The sequence below is a fragment of the Stegodyphus dumicola genome, chromosome 12 (assembly GCF_044657685.1).
Source record: "Stegodyphus dumicola isolate Sdum_Otavi_A_Nest chromosome 12, ASM4465768v1".
NCBI classification, from domain to species: Eukaryota; Metazoa; Arthropoda; class Arachnida; order Araneae; family Eresidae; genus Stegodyphus; species Stegodyphus dumicola.
The window spans coordinates 5,785,521-5,807,130 of NC_140779.1; the positions used below are offsets into that span (position 1 = coordinate 5,785,521).

The window sequence follows — 21,610 nt, forward strand, 5'->3', positions numbered from 1 at the left end:
AGATGTTCAGCGTCGTAACTTGCGAACTGCTTGCGCCAAAATATTACAGTGACACCTAGCGGCGGAAAATGAAAATATTTTACGCATACGCAGCAGTGGAAACGCTTGTACGGATGCCGTAGGCGTGTCTTCAATTGACGCAACGCGTTCGTACGCAGTAGTGGAAACGAGCCTTTTACTCACTCAGACTTCTCGTCGGACAAGTGTACGCGACGCTAGCACGAACTGTGTTCCGAGCTCTGTGTTGATCTCTGCAATGTAATTTAAATTGTAATTTAGTACTTAATATATTCTTTTGTTATAGGAGATTGTCTATTCTTATTTTCTTTAATTATATCATGCATTAAGCACACACGACCACCAAAAGTGGTGACCTTTTGACTGAGCACGCTACTGACAATGGATTTTCAACGACCCTAAGCCACGTGCATCCAAGGCATTCTGAAGAACTGACTAAAAATAACAACGAATATGGACATTAAACGTATGCTACAACGTACCCCTTCAATTATTTCTAGATGTATTGATATATATTGCTTGTGTTTTTTCAAAGTCGTGCATATCATCGCAAGGAGCTTCAGCAAATCATCAATGTGATCTGTTCCGTTCCGCTGACTTCGCCAGTCGTGCAGTAATTCTTCGATCATTCAACGACAAATGTGCTACAATAGTGATTTTCGCTAAATGTGCTACATCAGTAATTTTTCTGCAACATGCTACGGGAAAATTCTTTCCTCAGTGTTCGAAAGTAGTGAATTTTTTCCCATGTGCTACAGGAGTGATTTCCTTTTTTCCTTCGAAAGTGCCTTAGCAGTGTGAAGTGGTGATTTTGTGTGTGCGCAATACAAAATGAACGCATCATTTTTTTTTCTCAAATAAGGGTTTCTTTTCAAATGCATTTCGGTAAAATGTTATTTGTGTGTGTAATTGCTGACCCTGTATTATTTGTGTGTGTATCATTACGTAAATTTTTTATGCATGGTTAAAATATTTATTGTTATGGCAAAATATCAATAGTGTATCATCTTGCTACAATATTTGTGCTGATAAGTGTTTATTAATTAAAGTGAAAATTATCTATCAGTATGCCCGACGATATTCCACCAGAGCCACAAATCACACGTGTTGCGGTGAAGCCACCGCCTTTCTGGAAAAATAATCCTTCATTGTGGTTCGCTCAGATCGAAGCACAATTTTCTATCGCTCGCATTAGTGAGGATTCTACAAAATTCAACCACGTAGTTGCAGCAATTGAGTCTGATATTCTGAATTCAGTGCATGACTTAATTCTCAAACCACCTGATTGTGATAAATACTCCAAACTGAAACAGCGGCTCATTGAAATCTATTCAGAAAGTGAATCTTCAAAAATACGTACTTTACTACAAGGACTTGAACTTGGAGATCAGCGACCTTCATACTTGCTGTCACGAATGCGTGATCTGGCAGGAAGCCATTTTAGTGACGACTTGTTGAAGTCACTATGGCTTTCGCGTCTCCCTAATAACATACAAATAATTCTCACTGCTTCCAATGAAGATCTAACCCGTTTAGCAGCAATGGCTGACAAAATTAATGAACTTTTTACTCCAGCTTATGTCAGTGCTGCTAATGCTGCACCTTCCAGTTCATCCCTCGAACAAAAAGTGGCTGAATTGACCAAAAGAGTATCTGAACTCTCTACAAGTCTTCATGCTTCACGGAGATACAATCGATCAAATCAGGGCCCACGTAATAAATTTCGTGCCCGAAGCAGGAGTCAATCTCGTCATAATACTCGAACGCAGTACAAAGAACCCACAAGTGGCATATGTTTTTATCATATGAATTTCGGCTCTCAAGCTCGCAAGTGTGCCCCTCCATGCACTTTTGTACAAGCGGGAAACTAAATGGGCGGTCTTCTGCTGGCCAACAGAATGTCCGCCACATCGACAGAATAGTACTGGCTGATCGTTCAACTCAGTTATGTTTTCTAGTAGATACTGGAGCTGACATGTCAGTGCTCCCGAGAACTAAAACAAATGCTCACCAACTTAATAAACTTGTACTGTATGCAGCCAATGGTACCCAAATTGCAACCTACGGCACCAAACTATTGACACTTGATTTAAACTTGCGCCGGACTTTCAACTGGCCTTTTATTATTGCGGATGTAACTCAAGCAATTATTGGTGTCGACTTCTTGACACATTTCCACCTTCTAGTGGATGTCAAGAATAATTGCTTAATTGATGCTACAACTCAGCTGACATCACAGGGCCAAGCTTCTCACGTATCAAACGTACCTACCAACATAAGTGTTTTATCGGGCAGCACACGGTTTCATCGGTTATTAGCAGAATTCCCTGATATTTTAAACCCATCCAAATCAGGGCAGCATACTCATCAGCCAGAAGTGTATCATCACATTGAAACACATGGCCCACCTGTATTTTCCAAGCCTCGTCGTCTCTCTCCAGAGATGCTAAAAGCTGCTCGCAAAGAATTTGAATTCATGCTAGCACAGGGAACCAAAAGTCCATGGGCCAGTCTACTTCACATGGTTAAAAAGTCTAATGGTGACTGGCGGCCTTGTGGAGATTATCGTCGACTTAATGCCGTCACAGTCCCTGACAGATATCCAGTCCCACATATCCAAGACTGTACCCATCTTTTTCATGGAACAAACATATTTTCTACCCTCGATCTTGCCAGAGCATATCATCAGATCCCAGTGCATGCTGAAGATGTGCCCAAGACCGCAGTGACTACACCATTTGGCCTCTTTGAGTACTTATATATGCCATTTGGCCTTCGCAATGCTGGCCAAACATTTCAGCGTTTCATACACCAAGTACTGTCTGGTCTCGATTTCTGCATCCCATATTTTGATGATATCCTGGTTGCATCTACAGATGCGGAAGAACATTTTAAACATCTGCGTCAGATTTTCACTCGCCTTAAAGATCATGGATTAAAACTAAATCCATCCAAATGTGTACTTGGTCAACCCTCAGTTTCCTTTCTTGGATGTCTTATTACCCAGAATGGAGTTAAACCTTTACCGGAAAGAGTCAAAGCAATTAACGACCTACCCCAGCCCAAAACCATCTCTGAACTGAAGCGTTTTCTAGCAATGTTAAATTTCTACCGACGCTTTCTGCCAAATGCCGCAAAAACACAAGCCTGCCTACATGAGTTCCTGAAGAATAGCAAAAAAAATGATCAACGAGCTGTCCCTTGGACTGAATCTGCATCTGCAGCATTCGTGCAATGCAAACACGATCTGGCAAATGCAGCCACACTTTCTTATCACTCACCTAGTGATCAGCTCTCTATAATGGTAGATGCATCTGACACGGCCATAGGAGCAGTGCTTCAAGCCCATACCACTAAAGGACATTCCCCAATGGCATTCTTCTCCAGAAAACTTACTACTGCAGAAAGGAAATACAGCACATATGACAGGGAGCTACTTGCTGTATACTGTGCTGTTAAATACTTCCGGCACAACTTGGAAGGACACGATTTCATCATTTTCACCGATCATCGACCATTAACCTTTGCTTTTAGAAAAAACTCTGACTCATGTTCTCCTCGTCAGCTTCGACATCTGGATTTCATCGCCCAGTTTAGTACAGATATCAGATATGTCTCTGGTACTGATAATTGTGTCGCTGATGCCTTGTCTCGGGTAAACAATATCAACCTCACTACCCCAGATTTCTCTGAAATTGCAAAAGCTCAATTGCATGATGAGGAACTCAAGAACCTAATCTCAAATCCACAAACCTCCCTTCAGTTACAACCGCTGCACATTGATCCAACGCTTAAAATTTACTGTGACATAGAGAACAATAGAATACATCCCTATATTCCTGTCAATTTTAGACGTGAAGTGTTTAATGCCTTGCACAATTTGGCACATCCTGGAATCCGTGCCACCAAAAAGCTGATCGCAGACAGATTTGTCTGGCCAGCGATGAATCAAGACATCACAGAATGGACTCGTTTATGTATTAGATGTCAATGGTGTAAAGTATCCCGTCACACTCACAGCCCCATTCAACAATTTAACCTTCCAGCAAGACGCTTTGATCATGTGCACTTAGACTTTTTTTGGCCCATTGCCTCCTTCAAATGGTTACACTTACCTCCTCACTTGTATTGATCGGTACACAAGATGGCCTGAAGCCATTCCTATTGAAAATATATCCGCTGAAACTGTAGCTTGAGCATTCATCTCCCAGTGGCTTTCAAGATTTGGCATGCCTACCACCATCACTACTGACCAAGGCCGACAATTTCAATGTCACTTGTTCGCATCCCTCACCTCTCTTCTTGGCATTCGCCATATTCGCACACCATACCATCCATCTGGAAATGGGATGGTGGAACGCTTTCACCGATCTCTCAAACAAGGTCTGAAGTGCCACAGTAGCACACACTGGACAGAAGCCTTACCCCTAGTCTTGCTTGGTCTTCGCACAGCATTCAAAGAAGACATTGGTAGCACTTGTGCCGAAATGTTATATGGTGCAACCCTCCGTCTGCCAGGTGAATTCTTTCACCCAGAATCTACTCCAGTTATCGACCCTCCAACATTCCTTCAACGTTTACGTGAGACCATGAGCAATATCTCGCCAACCCCAGCATCTTCGCATAACCAGCCAAGCTATTTTGTACATCCTGCGCTTGAGACATCTTCGCACGTATTCGTGCGCAACGATGCAATTAAGCCAACTTTAACACCTTCATATGATGGTCCATTCAAAGTTGTCAAACGAACACCGAAACATTTCACCATCATCTGCAATGGCAAACAATCAGTGATTGGAATCGATCGTCTCAAACCAGCATTTCTAATGCAAGATCCAACAACTTCCTCATCAACATCACTTCCGGAAGAAAGCTTACATCCCGTTAAAGAGCAACCTAAAACTACCAGATCTGGAAGAAAGGTTAAATTTAACCCAAAGTACTTATAACGTACCGATGGTACTTGGGGGGGAGTACTGTGGCGTTCCGACAGATACTTCAACTTCTATTCAGGAGATGGCGCCACGTGTAAAATCCAGTTCTTAATCGGAGCAGCAAAGCGACATCATTACTCACTCAGACTTCTCGTCGGACAAGTGTACGCGACGCTAGCACGAACTGTGTTCCGAGCTCTGTGTTGATCTCTGCAATGTAATTTAAATTGTAATTTAGTACTTAATATATTCTTTTTTATAGGAGATTGTCTATTCTTATTTTCTTTAATTATATCATGCATTAAGCACACACGACCACCAAATATATAAATGTGGAATATTAAAATTGAGGAAAATTCAAATTGTGTCAACATTAATTTTGAGAAAATACAGTATTTATTTCAAAAGATATTATTATTAAATAGTTATTTATTCAAATTTTATTCACTATTTATTTCAAAATATTTGTCAGATTATCATATACAATTTCCTTAAAAATAATGTTAAGACTGAATCTTGCTTAATTTTAAAATTGGCAGAATTTTCTTAGATTCATGAAATATGGAACTGTTATCAGTTATTCAGATCTGATTTGTTTTTTTTAGCCAAGTAAAACTCAATTTGTTATTTATTTATGTGTTTCTAATTTTTTAATTAATTTAAATAAATCATTATTTCACTTTATATTTACATTATTTAGTATTAGACTATTATTTTATTTCAATAAACATATAATACATTATTAGAAATAAATTGTGTATAATTTTTTAATTGTAATTAATCTTTTTATTTAATGCAGAAAACTTAATACAAAATAAATATATTATTTTAGTATCTACATATTTAAAGATATAACTTTAGATATGCCCTCAGATATTTTCCTGTTAATAGACAACCCCCCCCCAGTATGTTTGATATTAAACTTGCTGCCCTCATATTTCATATGAAGCTACTTACAAATGTCTGGGGCATTTAATATCATTATCATGCAAGTAAACAGATTTTAAGAAAAAAGTGATGTTATTAATTTAAATTTATATCATTTACATCATAGTTAAAAACAAAGCAATAAAAATGTAATCTAAAAATATTTCTTGCTTTATGGTTAACTTTTATAAAAATGGTTTTGTGATTTTTAGCAGAATAACAGAAATTAATTAGTATCTGAATCAGTTTAGATTCATTTTATCTTGACCAAACTAGAGGTTAAGCTACCTCTATCTATGTTTCTCTTTTCTTTTTTTAATCTTGATATGATTTATTAGGCCAGATTCAAAGCTGAAAATGGAGGAAAGTTTATCTCACATTTCTAATGATTCGCTAAAAAGTTTTTATGATTTATTTATTTATTTTATTTTTAAATCACCACTTTTTTATAATATTTTTTCACTATACTGTTTTAATGGATGTAATATTTTATATTTCCTAAAAAGTAGGAAAATGTTGTAACAAATTTTAATTTATGTAACTTAACATATTAGATTTATAATAGCTTCAAATGCTTATATATAAATATTTTCAGATAAACTTCAAGTTCTGCAAAGATACTAATTGTGGAATAGGAGCGGCACTGACTGCTGCTGTTGTATCACATAAAAACAGGTCTGTATTTATTTTTTTGAATTGTGTCATTTAATATGAGTATGATTACAAGCTTATATTTTGGGATTGATAAAAGCATAATGTTTAGCTAAAGGGACAGACGAGTTTTAAGCAAAATGAGAAAAATCTGTTGAAGATGCTATTTTCCCTCTGAAATCTTCATTTTATCGGTATTAGCTGTGAGAAAGTTGGTATTTTGGCATAAATCATGTGTATTTGAGCACTACTTTTATTTTTGCATTGGAAATAAATGGAACATTAATTTTAGCCTCCAGACATTTATATACATATATATAAGATTATTTTTAATCAAGATAATTTTCTCAGCAATGAGCAATATACTATATAATTATATATGTATAATAGACTTAAAGCATCTATAGATAATATTAAACTGGAATCAAAGCAAGGCAATTCCTCAACAATATTAATAATTGCAACCGTGTATAAGAGGTTTTACACAATATCTAAACAAATTAAAATAAGAATTCAGTTAGAACAAATTCAAAAAATAATAATGCAAAAAGGAAAATATGCAAATTTGAGATTCAATTTTTTTGGTTTTATATGAACTTTAATGTCTAAAATGAAAATTTAATTGAACTTTTTTCAGTTTTTGATCTCAAATGAACCAGGAGAACGAAGCATATTAATCGACTTTTATGAAGCTTTAATTCATTTTCCTCTGACGAGTTCTGAATGAGGATTAAATTTGTTTAATTTGTATATTTTCCTTTTTCCATTATTATTTTTCGAATTTGTTTTAATTGAATTCTTATTTTAATTTGTTTCGGTATTGTGTAAAACCTCTTATATATGGTTGCAATTATTAATTCTTATTTAATTATTCTTGAGGAATTGCCTTGTTTGATTCCAATTTAATATTAACTATAGATGCTTAAAGTCTATTTTACTTCAATTCTGCAGCTATAGTGAGGATGGTTTTAAAAAAAAATTTGTTTTTAATTTTTAGCATATTATCATGTTCCTTTTTATATGTGTATATATAAATATACAAGGAAATGCCTTTAAAAAAAGATGATTATGGCCTGAGAAAATATGTCAAAATCATATTTAAAAAACTGTGACATTTTGAAAAATGGCAGTTGTTTTGACATTTTGATTAGTCACATTATATGTTTATTAAGAATCCTACATATATATAATCAAATTGTTCACACCACTGATGTGCTTGTTAATTGCCAAATTAATAATATAGTATTGTAATGTTTGGATTACATTCCTTAAGCAAAATATTTTATACAAATATTTTTATAATAATTTTTCAAGGTATGATAAGAGGCCTGAAAATCCTCTAGGAGAGCATTTTTCCAAAATAGTGCAATCTCACATATTTTGTTCTAATTACTGATCTATCTACCACCTAATCTTTGATTTAATATAATAAAAAACATGGAAAATAAGTTATCACATTTAAATTAAAAATTTTAATCTTATTTATGTATATAAAATTTGTAATCTTAAATTTTTATCATTGTACATTTGGTCTTTTAGGTATTTTTTCCTTCATTTCTGTAAAAGAATTTTGAAAGAAATATGTTATTTTTTGTATAAACCTGTAAAGGACATAAAGAATAATGTGTACTGACATATTAACATTTATTCTTTACAATTATTTACTTCACAAAATACTGAATATACATCTTATTAATTTCTTGAAATTAATAAATATATCATTTAATTTCAGAAGAAAAATTTTTAAGTTCCCATCACAGTAATATCTTGCTTTTGAAAACCTATCTGAGATGCTTAATTAAAAAAAAAAGTTTTTGACAGCCATTTTGGGGGGGTGCATAATATGTATACAATGTCACTTGATGTATAATATATGCCGTGTGACTCAAAACTATATTACTGGATATATCAGTCTAAGGTTCTTTTGCCATATCTTTCATCATGTTCATAAAATCGAAGCTGATAATCTTCAATTGTATTATTATAACAAAATTTATTTGTAATATATTGAGACTAAATACATTGTATGAAGTTTTGCGAAACATTTTCTGTATAAAATTTATATGTAGAATGTTTTGTAGTACTTTTGTATGTTAATAAAAAACTGCTTTATCCTACTTATTTATTTTAAAAGAATGTTTATTTCCTGCATCTTGCTATTACCTTGATTTGATGGTTACTCTAGAATCCTCTGAGTGACACTGATTTTTTTTTATCATTTGCTTTGAAGATTTTTTAATTGAATCAAAAGCATCAGGAAAAAAAATCTTTATTCTATCATTTCTGTTTAAATGTTTTAACTATTAATCATTTCTGAAATATGCAAAATTAAGCAAACTTTAATTTTAAATTGGTAGTGAATATATAAGTTTTTTTTTTAAACTTATCATAAAATAATTTACAGTAGCACCTCCTGTAAGGGACAATTCTGTTTGTGCTGGAACCTTTGAATAGGTCCTTTAATGTATTTATTTACCTCTTATTAAGGGACATTCAATTTAAAGGACACAGAAAAAAAAGTTAAAAAAAATAAGAGTGGTAGAGAAATAAATAAAAATAGAAATTTATTAATAATCGTTTGAGATTTCAGAGGCAAGTTTGCATTTAATGAAAGTTAGTTTTGTGACAAGGGAACAATAAAATGAAAAGTTAATCCCTCTGTTTGGAAAATTGCTTTTCAGTAGGGAAAAGGGGAACAATACATTAAGAAAAAACAAACTGTGGTGCAATGAAAAGGGTGTTTCACATGCAGTGAACAGAGTGAAAATTTCTATCATTCTTAGTTCTTGCTGAGACTGGCATCAAAAGAAATATAGTTTTGTACTTGTACATTATTTTTGTTTTTATTTGCAACTTTATGCTATACTTCATTCCAATCTCAGTTCAATTCAATGCCGAGCCAGATTACAGCCATTTTTGTTCACCCCAAACCACCAGCAAATTTAGCCATGTTTTCCTCCCATTAAAAGTATGTGTACAATAAATAAGATTCTGCTGTTTATTTTCCTTCCTGGTGTAGCAATTTTAACAGCCAGCAGTGTACATTAAAATGAGAGTACTGGATAGCCTCTTAACTGAAACTGCTCACTATAAACTTTTATATTCATGATGTTATTAATGCAAAATATCACTCTTTGTTCAGTAGTTCTGGATAGTTCCAGAAAATATAGAGAAATCTTTCAGTTACATAATTCAAGTTAATTGGTTCACTTTCATAATTTTCTGACAATCAGGTTTTATCTTATTTCCTGTTTAGAAATATTTCTAGGTATTTTCTTTGAGATGGGTTTTACAGTTTGCTCATTGTTCAGTTGGCAAATATGAAATTTACTCAAACTTTTCTGTAAATATCGTGCAGGGACTTTGTAGTCAGTAGAATTCTTAATGCAAATAAGAAGAGAATGATTTTTGATTACAGCATCATAGTCTTCAGTGCATAAATTTCGCAACTCTTTACTGAGATTTATCCAGTTTATCTTGTAGTTACAGGAGAAAGGATATTTTTCTAATTCATTTGCCCTGGACAGTGATTCATTGCCATTTTTATTCTTATATTTTTTATTTGTTGATAGAGTTGCTAATGTGTTTGATTGTAAGAGTTACATTGATAAGGTCAGCTGGTCTCTCTCTCTTTTATTGGGAGATTCGATTTTAGGTTGATATTTTTCTCTGAGAATTGCAAATATTTTATTTAAATCAAATTTGCTGATTTGGTATACAAGAGCCTGTAGCTTATCAATTGTTACAACAGGAATTCTCTTTTTTTTTTTTTTTTTTTTTTTTCCTGCCTCAGGAAGAAATCCTTTTCTAGTTTTCTTATTGAATCTTCTGTTAGAAATGTTTCAGTATTATTGTGATCAGTGGGACTATTTATGAAGTCTTGCATTCCATAGTTTCTTGATGTGATTTTTTAAAGAAATGGTCAGGTAATCTGTGTTGGAACTATCCATAAAATCTTGAGGCTGTCTAAATATAATGAGAAAGACATAAGGTTTGTAATGTAAAAAAATTCTAGAGTTGGAAAAAAATCAAATCATGGGGGGAGGGGGAGGAATCAGGAGATTTAAGTGGCCATAGTCCCTTTAAAAAGATTAGGTCAACTTTTTGATTCTATAACAAATATTTTAAGCTATCCACTTGCCCTTGAAAAAAATTATTTGGTTCATAAACATGTTTAAATTATTTATTCTCAAATTAGAATATATGAACATCCTGTATATAAAACCATAATCTGTGAATAGCTGCCATTAAGAAATTTAAAATGTAGCATTTAGTCATGTGACAATTTTTGTATTATAATACTGCTTTAAGTTTTATAACATTTAACTTTTTTAACTGCATTATTTTGAATTTCAGGCAAAATCCTGAATCATACCTTTTGGAATTGCGCAAAAGACTACACAATAATGATCTTGCTTTTTCTGTTTCTGGTTTTTTAAAATTACTAGAAAATCCAGATACTACATGTGAAGGTATGATGATTGCCATTATATATAAATGTAGTAAAACATAAAAATTTATAAGTGTAAAAAATTAGGATGTATTCTTTAAAACTATGTATTAACAGAAAATGCTAGTGCTAAAATAGCACACATACCACATATTTTTTTCTTTTGGTATACATTTTTCAGTGTATTCCTGTGAATTATATTATTTGTGCTGGCATGGCTTATGCATTTTTTTCCTTTATGTTCCAAATAGCATTTTTTTCCCCTGAATCTCATCGGTATTCAATCAAACATGCCATATTTTATTGGCTGACCAACAGCTGAGTGGTAAAGTTTCTAAAAATTGGTAATTCCAACTTAAGTTCAATTCCAGGCAAATGTATTGGTTATGAACGTTTTTGTGGTTTCCCCCACGTGAAACAAGTATACGAGCCAGTTTTTCTTAGAAAGACCTCCATACAGGAATCCCTTCCCTTACACAGATAGCCAAGGGCTTTGCTTTAACCTCAATCTAACAATAAACCAAGCTTTGTTTTATAGTTGTGAGAATTAAAATTAACGCTAAAAATTATATTTTTCTATTTTATGCTTTGTATTAAAAATTATTTAAGTTCTTTAGGAATCACTACAAAAACTACATTAATGTGATCAAATTTAGGAATTTTTAAATTAAATGGAAATAAAAGCTTTGTTTCAGCCTTTTAATATTTGATGATTTTGACTGTTCTGAATATGATTTTTGCTAACTCATTTGGTTGTATTTAGTAAAATAAGAAAATCTTAAATCCTACTAATCATTAAATTTTAGCCAGAATCTTGTTATAGCTTATTATAGCATGTATGAAAAATATTAATTCTAATCTTTTATTTACTAACTATTTGTTGCATTCAGTTATTTAAAATTCACCCTCTTTTTATCTTAAAAATAAACTTGTTATTAACCTATCTTAAAATAAACTTATTCACAATTTTTTAATTCAAAATCAAATCAGTCTCTGAAAAAAAAAATTACAAAGTAATAAAATAATGCTATAAATCATAAATGCATTTAATTCATAAAATTAATAAAAATATAGGTACTTTTTTCTATTTAGATTACTTTTTTAGCTATATCTTGTAGTTTTATTTATTCAAGAAGCAATATACTGATTAATGTAAGTACGTATTGATGCAGGTGATTTTGAATAACAAAATCTGACAATAAACATCCAAACAGATTGTTTTCACAAATATCGTACAGAATTTGATTACCAAAGCTATATATCTGGTTGGCCAGTATTATTGTTCTCCGTTATCATTTTCTTTCTCTTATTTTTCATTCTTCTCTCTAGGTACATATTTTTGGGAAAACAGTACAATATAATTCTTATTTGGAAAATTTATAAATATATACAATGTTTAGGTTTATTTGATTATGGCAAAGCACTCGAAGGCTACTTGCCTAAAGGGAGGGATGCCTCCGTGGAGGACTTTAAACTGGCTCGTACTAACGTTACACATGGAGAAAATCACAAGAACAGGCATGCAGCCAGCCCATTCGCATGATTTGAACCTCAGTACATACAAGAAAAAATTGTGGGGCACCATTTTTCGTATGTTTGTCATTTGTATTATAAATAAATGCAGACATTGCATTTTCATTAATCATTTGAATGATAAATGCAGTACATTCAGGAATCAGGATAAAATAAATTATCTGTTTGTGGAGAGGCTGAAATATTTATTTTGTTTATACAGCAATAATCAAATGTAATTTTTATAAAGATAACTGATATGTGACCCTAATTTTTTACATATTTTTTGTAGCTGTAGAATTAGCACAGACTTACTTGAAAAAACTGAATTTTGATGTGCCATTGTCTGTTGTCTGGGCCTATAATTTTATGTCTGAAGAATACTCAGAGGCTGAGACATTGTACAAAGTAAGTTATTTTTACTGTGAGGAAAATTTGAAGTTTTTGTATATCCTTCATGAATGATGTAAATTTGCTTTCTTTTCCTAGATGTATCCCATTTCTATTAAAAAGGCAAATTATTTAGTGTGTCAAAAAATTCGCTCAGCTGAAAATGTAAGCATATATTATTTATAATTTGCTTAAAAAAGTGTTACCATGATATAACTATTAATATATAAATTCTTTCATTTCCCTATTTTATTTTTAACTGCATTCTATACTATTTCAGCTTGAAATGGGGAAAAAGTATAAAGAGTTCTTGAAGAAAAATTGCAGTGATAGGAAAGTAATACAATGTGCTTATAAAACTTTACTTGACTTTTTCTGTGAGTAAAAATTTGCATAATTGAGATATTAGACATTTAAACTTTCCATTCATTTGTTACCTTTATTTTCTTGCCTTAAAATTAATTTTATGGCATGAAATTATATATTCATATAAATATCAGGAGTTTATTATTAAAAAAAATCTGGAAAATAATACATTTGTGTTACATATGTATTTTTATTTAAAAAAATTTATATACTTTTATTGTTGTTCTGTAGAATTCTGTGTTGTATGAAGTGGTTGTTATAAATTCTTTCTTAAAATTTTGCACATATATTTTCAGTCTACAACGGTGAACACAAAGAAGCTGTTACTTTAGTGCATGAATGTATTGAAATGGATATTCCATTAAATAAACTTCGTTTTTCAACACTGAGGATGTTGCATGAATATTGTGCACGAGAATCAACTGGAAGTTCCAATATTCAACCCTTTCGTCTACCTGCAGAGGTGAGCTTCTTATTATTGACAACTAATTAGTTTTATATTATAGATGGTTTTAAAGGGAATAATATCTACTTTAATCCTTTCCCGTTAAACCTGCCTGCTTGTAGAGCACATTATAGTAAAGGCATTATATTACAAAAAAAAATATGCATCATAACTGTAGATTATATTTATGTGTTTGTGGCATATACAGTACCTGCCGCTTATTAAAATCACTTCCGTTCCAATCATGTTTGTGTTTATTTGGCAGCTGAATTTAATGGATGACGATTTGTATATTGTGATATTAGTTTTAAATCTTTCCAAGTAAAATAATAATTAGTATTTAATTTACTAATAATCTTGAAATGATAATTAAAAATAAATGCTAAAATTCAAATATTTATGCAATTGTAAATTTCATTTTTTAATTAAAGCCCACCAGCCCCCGAGCGGTAAAATCACTGAACACTGGTAGTTCGGACCGAGGTTTGAATCCTGCGAACGGGCTGGGAGCATGGGCATTTTCATGGTTTTCCCCATTTGCAACGTGTTTATGAGCCAGTTTGCCTTAGAAAGTCCTCCAGAAAGGCATCCCTTCCCTTAGGCAGGTAGCCCAGGTGTGCTTACCGTATTCTCAATACACACACACACATTTTTTAATTAAAAATTTTTTTATGATTAGGTTCTTATTGGTTCTTAGTTTTTATATCTTTAAAACAAGTACTCTGCTTTTGTTGCACTTTGTTCAACAACAGTTTTTCAATTGTAATTTTTTAATTTTGTAAAACTGCTGGTAGCTGCTTTTGCTCAGCACCTTTGAATTCAAGTATTTGGCTTAGAATTTACAGTATTTTTCTCGGTTTACTTGATGTTGGCATACTTTTGCTATCATTTTTGTAGTTCTTTAAACACTTTCGGTTTTTACATACATTGGTTCAATACTTTTGTGAATTGACACAGATTATAAAAATGAAATTTCATAACTTCCCTCATTAGCTGAAATAATATGAAAATGGAAGAAAAAGTTAGGTACTCAGTATTTTATGCAATTATGTGTACTATAAGTAAAATTATAACTGCAGTGTTAACGATTTGAATTCTATTTAAATTCAAAATCACATTGCAATTACAATTGGCGAGAGATTTCATCGAAAAGACACACAGTTTATAGTATTTCTGTATAATAATTGAAAGTATGTTAGATTTTCTTATTGTGAATTTCACTGTCTTTTTCTAAATTTTATCATCCAATTCTTGTAAAAATTTTAAAATGCATTTAAAAAACTATTTAGCATTGTGTGTCTTTTATTCATATATCCACTCATCCAAGAAAATTTAATTGATAAATTAGATATTATGCTTTTTAATATCTTTTTATGTATAAGAAAAAACTTCCAGGTTTAGTATGCAATTCAAAGTTCATTTCTCACCATTTTCCACAGCTTTTAAGTATATAATTTTGCTATCACTTCTCTACACATATATAACATATATCATCTTCCAGATTTTATATCTTGGTTCCCATCCATGATTTCATGGACTACCTGCAGTAAATAAATTTTATTTTATCCTAATACGCAGCGAGTCTCTTCTGTTAAAATCAGTGTCACTCATTGCTTCATCATTATAATCCTAGCCTTTGTTATTATTGTCATCATTTTAATTTTGAATCTTGGAATATTTCTGGAAGGAATATGATCTGGTCGAAATTGTGGTGTTAATAAATACTAACCGATTTTGCTACAAAATTTAAAGACTTACAAATTTTTATTGATTCACTGCTTTTAAGTAGACTTTTATTAAATTATTTATACTGTAGTTATGCTGACTGTAACTTATTTTTTATTTAAATTACTTCCGTTTTTTTAATAGAATATAAGTCATAACTGCTTAATAATTCATTTTGGTTCCTGGAAATTTGAATGTAATAAGCTGCAGGCACTTTATATAGGGTGCATAGGAAAGTCCTTTAACCTGTTGCGAACGGAGAGAGCTACAGGTGCGCAAGTGAAGGAATGGTATAGTAAAGCGACTATGCCCAAACTAATGCACATGACTGCAGCATCCCTAGTGGCGAAATTCAGAAGGTAGGCATTTCAAATTAAAAATGAAAAGATATAAAGCAAAATTTCCAATTAGAAAGTTTTAGAGCATCAATTAACTAGTACAAAACAACATTTGGTTCGTTTAGCTTGAAATAAACTGTTGCCTTTATACCCAAACATGCCTGCAAGCAAGGCACTCCATTTTGTATAAATGTTTGAAAGGAATGCACCTTTTCATTGTATAAAATATGTACTTATTATTTCAATACAATTTGATAACTTCACACACACAAAATGTAAAAGCAAACTGTCACACAGTGATAGCATGTTATTGTAGAATATGTTCAAAAAGTTCACTATTGCTCATGATACACATTTATATTCATGAGAGTAATTCTGCATGTACATTTCTCAGCATGGAAGGTTTCACACTATTGTAGGCAACTGTAATACGATGATGTAGATCTAGCAAACTTGTATGCAGAGTTGCATAAACCTGATCTTTTTATGTAACTCCATAGGAAGAAATCCAACAGAGTCTGTCGTGATCATGGAGGCCATTCAACACTACCACCATACCCAATAATTTGTTGTCCAAAACAATGTTTGAGAAAGCTTTGCACTCCAGCTGTCTGGTGTGCAAGGGCACCATCATGTTGGAACCACAAGAACTGTAATGCGAGCAGGGGTATATCATTTAGAAAGTTAAGCGTGATATCCTGTAACAGTTGGAGGTACCTCTGTCCATTTAATGTGCCCTCATAGAATACAGGTTCCAGTACCACACCACATGTTAATGGACCAGCACACTTGGTGTCTGGTAGATAATCGAATATGTTGAAACAGTGCCATATCCATACAAATAATCTTAAACAAAAAAAAAAAAAAATCTGAGTTACCTTCAACATTAATCAATGCCCAATTGCATCATCAGACTGATGCTCACATGGCTACAGTGCTGCTTCAAAATAGTGGTGGTGATGTATTGAGAATACAGCAAAGCACACTAGGGCTAAGGGGAGGGATGCCTTCGTGGAGGACTTTCTAAGGGAAACAGGCTCATATACATGTCACACATAGGGAAAACCACGAAAACACCCATGCAGCCAGCTCGTTCGTGGGATTCGAACCTCTGACCGAACTACCAGTGTTTAGCGATTTTACCGCTCGGCCGCTGGTGGGCGCTTCAAAGTTACACAATAGGGATGTGCATATTAGCCATGCAGTATTTGCCATACTCAGGCCTGTGCTAAGCCACAGGCCATGCTGATATATCTTGTACTACTGTGTGGATGGGCAAATACATGTGCCAAAATACTCTCTGGCATTACACCCATACCTGCACTCGCTGGTCTGCCATAACACAGATGACTTCTAGTGCTTCCTGTCCCGAGCCATCACACTATATTTGTGATTGTAACCATGCTTGGATGCGGCCATCTGGAAAACGAGCAGCATACTCACATGCAGCATGTGTTGTGTTTCATTAGCATTCACTGTAATAAACACCATCTCGTAATATTGGAACAGCTCGCCATTTTCACACAGCTCCAAAATTCTAACTCTAAGAAAAGATTATTTTTAATACATGACTTTAAGAAATATACCTTTTGTAGGATCTCATTAATTTATGTTTTAATGTAGTTTGTATAAAGCAAGCACCAACAGCTTTTAAAGTAAAATTTTAAATGCATTGGAAATTAAATATCTACAGATATTACAGTACATTACAATGTCACAATCTGTGGAGTAGAATCATTGTGCATCAATTGAGGACATCTTTGGGTACACAAGGAACACTTTATCTTATCTCTGTGAACCAAATGTCATGTCATACTAATTAATTGATGCTCTAAAACTTTCTAATTAGAAATTTTGCTTTATCTCTTCATTTTCGATTTGCAATACCTATCTTCTAAATTTTGCCACCAGGGGCACTGCTCTCGTTTGCATTAGGTTGGGCGTAGTCACTTTACTATACATTTACCTCACTTACATAGCTATAGCTCTCTCCATTCGCAAGAATTTTCAGGTTAAAGAGACTTTCCTATACACTCTGTACACTGTATCAATGTAGGCTGTTTACTATATACAGTGATATAAAAATTTCTTTTACAAACTTGGATAAATTTGTATGTAGACATTGCAGGTATCTGAAAACTATATTCATGTATGTTCAAAAATACTGTTCATAAATGATAAAAAGGTACTGTTTTTTGCAGATAAGTTGGGTAGCACAAGCCATTGCCAAAATTATAGTCATTAACTTTTATGATTAAGATGCTATACTAATTAATGCAAAGGTGGCTGAGATATATACAGTGTGTTTCTAAATGAATATTGGGGTTTTAATGCTTTGTAGTATTTATTATGTAAAACTTAAAATGGAATGAATACATGAAATTAAAGGGCAAACTGTACAATTATATAACTGCAAGGTTACAAGTGTTCAATGTGAGCACCTTTCGTTACATGGCGCACATCAAGTCGAAAACCCTTAGTTGTCCCATACTTCTTCTCTTTACAAAGGCAGCTGGTATTTTCACACTGGTTCTATGGATGTTATTATCACTTGGAGGATCACATCTGAACTTAATCCAGAATGCACATTGCACAGTAACTACAGATTTGGTCTTTGCAAACTGCAGAACACAAAAAGCTTTCTGTTCACTAGTAGCCATTTTTGCTACTAGCGCTTCCTGATGCATGCACATATCAACAATACTGTTCGAGTTGCTCTTTCGAATATGTGCATGTATTAATTATTATTGCATGTATTAATTATGATTTTAAGTTTTACGTAATAAATACACTACAAAGCATTAAAACCCCGATATTCATTTAAAAACACCTTGTTTTTTGCCTGTGGGAAAGTTATGGAAATGGGCAAGTGCAGTATAATTGTATCATGAACAGTTTCCAGCATATGCATTTTCAATCATCTAATCTTTGTGCCCTTTGTACTTGAGGATTAATCATATTAAATTCTTTAATCATGTATATAACATCATTCACTAAACATTAATGAAGTTAAAATATTATTTTATAATCTAATTAATACCTTAAAATTAACAAGACATAAATATATTTGTATTTTAATACTCTACAGTTTCTAATAAATTCATCTTTACTGAAAGCACTAATTTGATCATATTCGTAAATTTTAACTTAATCTAAAGGTAATTTTTTAATATTATTCTGTCATATTGAAAACTTATTTTATGTACTTTTTTTTTTGTTGTTGTTTTGCTTTGCAGGATAACAGCAGTAGTACATCAGATTCTGATGTGTAAATTGTCTTCTAGCCAAGGTCTTTCAACATTCAAAGCTATTTCATTAGTAAAAATATAGAAATTATTTTTATCAGAAGCCACAAATGAAACGTTAAGTCTAATTTTCAATGAATGTTGTTATTAATAGCATATCAAAATTGAGAATGACAATGTATACAATAAAACTGTTTTACTGAACTGAACAAATGGATTATGAATAAATTAAACCTCATACAAAAATACTATTTTCATTATAACACATGTAAAAGAGTGAAAAACACTCCTAGTTTCTTCAGTTGTAATTACTTAAAAAAAGGCCAGAAGTCCATACCAAATATGTGTGTTGTTGGCCTTTGTGGTAATATGACTTTATTAATGGAATGCACAAGTCCATTTGTAGCTGCTGTGTCACACTGTACTGCTCTGGCTCTTCCGAATCTCACTCTATCTCCTAATCCTCTGTGAAGTGGTAAAATGCTGCCGTCATATGTTCTAACAAATTGCCGATGGAAGGGAGATGCATGGCTTACTTGGTTGCAGCACAATAGTTCTAGTATTAAAGTAGAGAAAAATACAATTAAGTATATATAAAGAGTGGAAAAATAAAAGAATATTACAAATTAGCCAAAACTTTCAAACTGGTATGGCTTCCCTTCCGTATGTTATTATTAAAATAGTTCCAGAATGCTTCTGTTTATATAGTCCCTGGAGTCCCACATCTTACATAGTTTTGAATAATGTAGAATTGATCATTTACAGTTCAAAAATATTAAATGAGCTACCAATGTCTAAATATATTTTTGACTTAATGATGCTTTAAAAAAATTAAACTATCTCATCAAATGTATTCTTAGTGATAAATCTGATTTTATATTTATGAAACAAAATGTCTCCAAAGCTATTATATAGCAGCATCACTATATAGCCTTTATATGAAACAGAAAAATATGTTGATACTAATCCCAGATTGTCCAGCAAAGCTACACAATCTTCATAAATCCAAAAATATCTAAAAAGTCTAAAAACAATAGAGGATCCTAAAGGACCTTGTCTTTATTAAAATCCAAGTGAGCTAAAATATGGTTCAAAGTGACCATGTCAGCCTTAAACCAGTGGCACTCAGGATAGATCTCATGTCTCTGCTGAAATAAGAGTGCTCCAATATGGGCATGCATGAAGTGCGAGAAGGCCATCTAATATTTTCTAGGCGATAGCTGAAAGGACCCACCCAGGCTTCTTCCAAAATACCACACGTGATTAAGTTGAATCCTTCAAAGTTGGTCTAATTCCATCTCCCTAAGAGAGCAGATTTTGCTATATGCGAGAGCTCCACAAGGACCTTCCATGACAGTAGTCCTAGCCAGGTAGTCGGCCCTTTTGTTTTCATTGGTCTCAGCATGAGATAGGATCCATTGAAAATGGATAGAGTGTCCAGAAGAATGCCAGACAAGACGATCTAAGATATTCAGGCTTGTTTTGTCTCCTATCGCTGTCCAATTAGATAGGTGTTGAATTTAAGTGCATCTATCAGTTAGAAACCAGACATCATGTAATTGTTTCTGAATTTGGTACACATATTGTAAGCCCCTCCTGACAGCAATAAGCTCTGATCTAAAACTGAATAAAGGTTGGGATTTCTTATCTTAAATTCCACAAAACCAGTAGAATTTGGTATGAACACTCCATTATCAGAAATTGCCTCATCTCCTCTAATTCTAATCTGAAGATGAATGTGGGATCTCATTGATAGTCTCCAGAGCTAATCGCTTGATGAGAGCCGGAATAAAAACACAAATATTTATATCTATCAGAATCTAGAAACATGCATATAGGATTTATAGGTTTAGCAAATCTCCCCCCCCCACCCGGCCTCTTTTGTTTTGTTGTAGTTGTCTATTGCAAGAGTAAATAAATATTCAGTAGGGGATGAAGGTGAAAATTTGATGATTTTCAGATTTTTCAGTGCATACACCCTCTACTCCGTTAGGCATATGAAAGCTGTTTCTGTAGTTAATGATGTTGCATATTGTTCATCCTCCTCCTAAATTATACATTTTGACAGCTATTATATGGTTCAATCCCCTCATCCGCAACCATGAGCACAAACACACATGCACCATTCAGACCGAATTATTCTCAAAATAGGGTGGAGGGAAGGGGGACTTTCTTTCTCTCAAGCACATAAATTCTGTCTTTCTGGAGAAGAGAAGACTTTCATGTGACCTTTCTTCATGTCACAGCAAATACCGTAATTTCCGGAAGAAAGGCCGCATCAGCGTAAACGCCGCACTCGAGAAAAATGGCGGGAAAAAAATTAAAATTACACAGAAACGCCGCATCAGCGTAAACGCCGCAATAGATTAAAGTGCGCGTGACATCGTCGTGAGCCGTATAGATGCAAAAACTCAAGTCCTGATATATGACATACCAGTTAAGAAAAATGCATGAAATGAAACCATAACTCAAAAATAAATTAAAGGTAAGAAATGTATAGCTTCTGTGCCGTTTAGAGACATTTTCAAAAATTTTCCGCTCCCTAATTAAAAACTATCCAACAAGTACTTGTACCCTAACTGATGGGATCTGTATTTGGCAGAATGCCA

General features: G+C 33.0%; 2 protein-coding genes across 2 annotated transcripts in view; one reads left to right on the plus strand and one right to left on the minus strand.

Annotated features, from left to right (window-relative positions):
* LOC118197442 (uncharacterized) overlaps positions 1 to 21,610 on the plus strand; it is a 576,327-nt gene that overhangs the window by 327,464 nt on the left and 227,253 nt on the right. Inside the window, exons 85-90 of the mRNA XM_085827453.1 lie at positions 6,475 to 6,554; positions 10,887 to 11,002; positions 12,785 to 12,900; positions 12,982 to 13,047; positions 13,163 to 13,259; positions 13,545 to 13,711. Of these exons, the coding sequence (XP_085683579.1) occupies positions 6,475 to 6,554; positions 10,887 to 11,002; positions 12,785 to 12,900; positions 12,982 to 13,047; positions 13,163 to 13,259; positions 13,545 to 13,711 (642 nt within the window). The remainder of the gene's footprint in view (positions 1 to 6,474; positions 6,555 to 10,886; positions 11,003 to 12,784; positions 12,901 to 12,981; positions 13,048 to 13,162; positions 13,260 to 13,544; positions 13,712 to 21,610) is intronic.
* The window catches only part of LOC118198179 (transforming growth factor-beta-induced protein ig-h3-like), a 70,352-nt gene continuing 67,924 nt past the window's right edge, over positions 19,183 to 21,610 (minus strand). Inside the window, exon 14 of the mRNA XM_035369795.2 lies at positions 19,183 to 19,557. Coding sequence (XP_035225686.1) covers positions 19,310 to 19,557 — 248 coding nt within the window. The 3' untranslated portion in view covers positions 19,183 to 19,309. The remainder of the gene's footprint in view (positions 19,558 to 21,610) is intronic.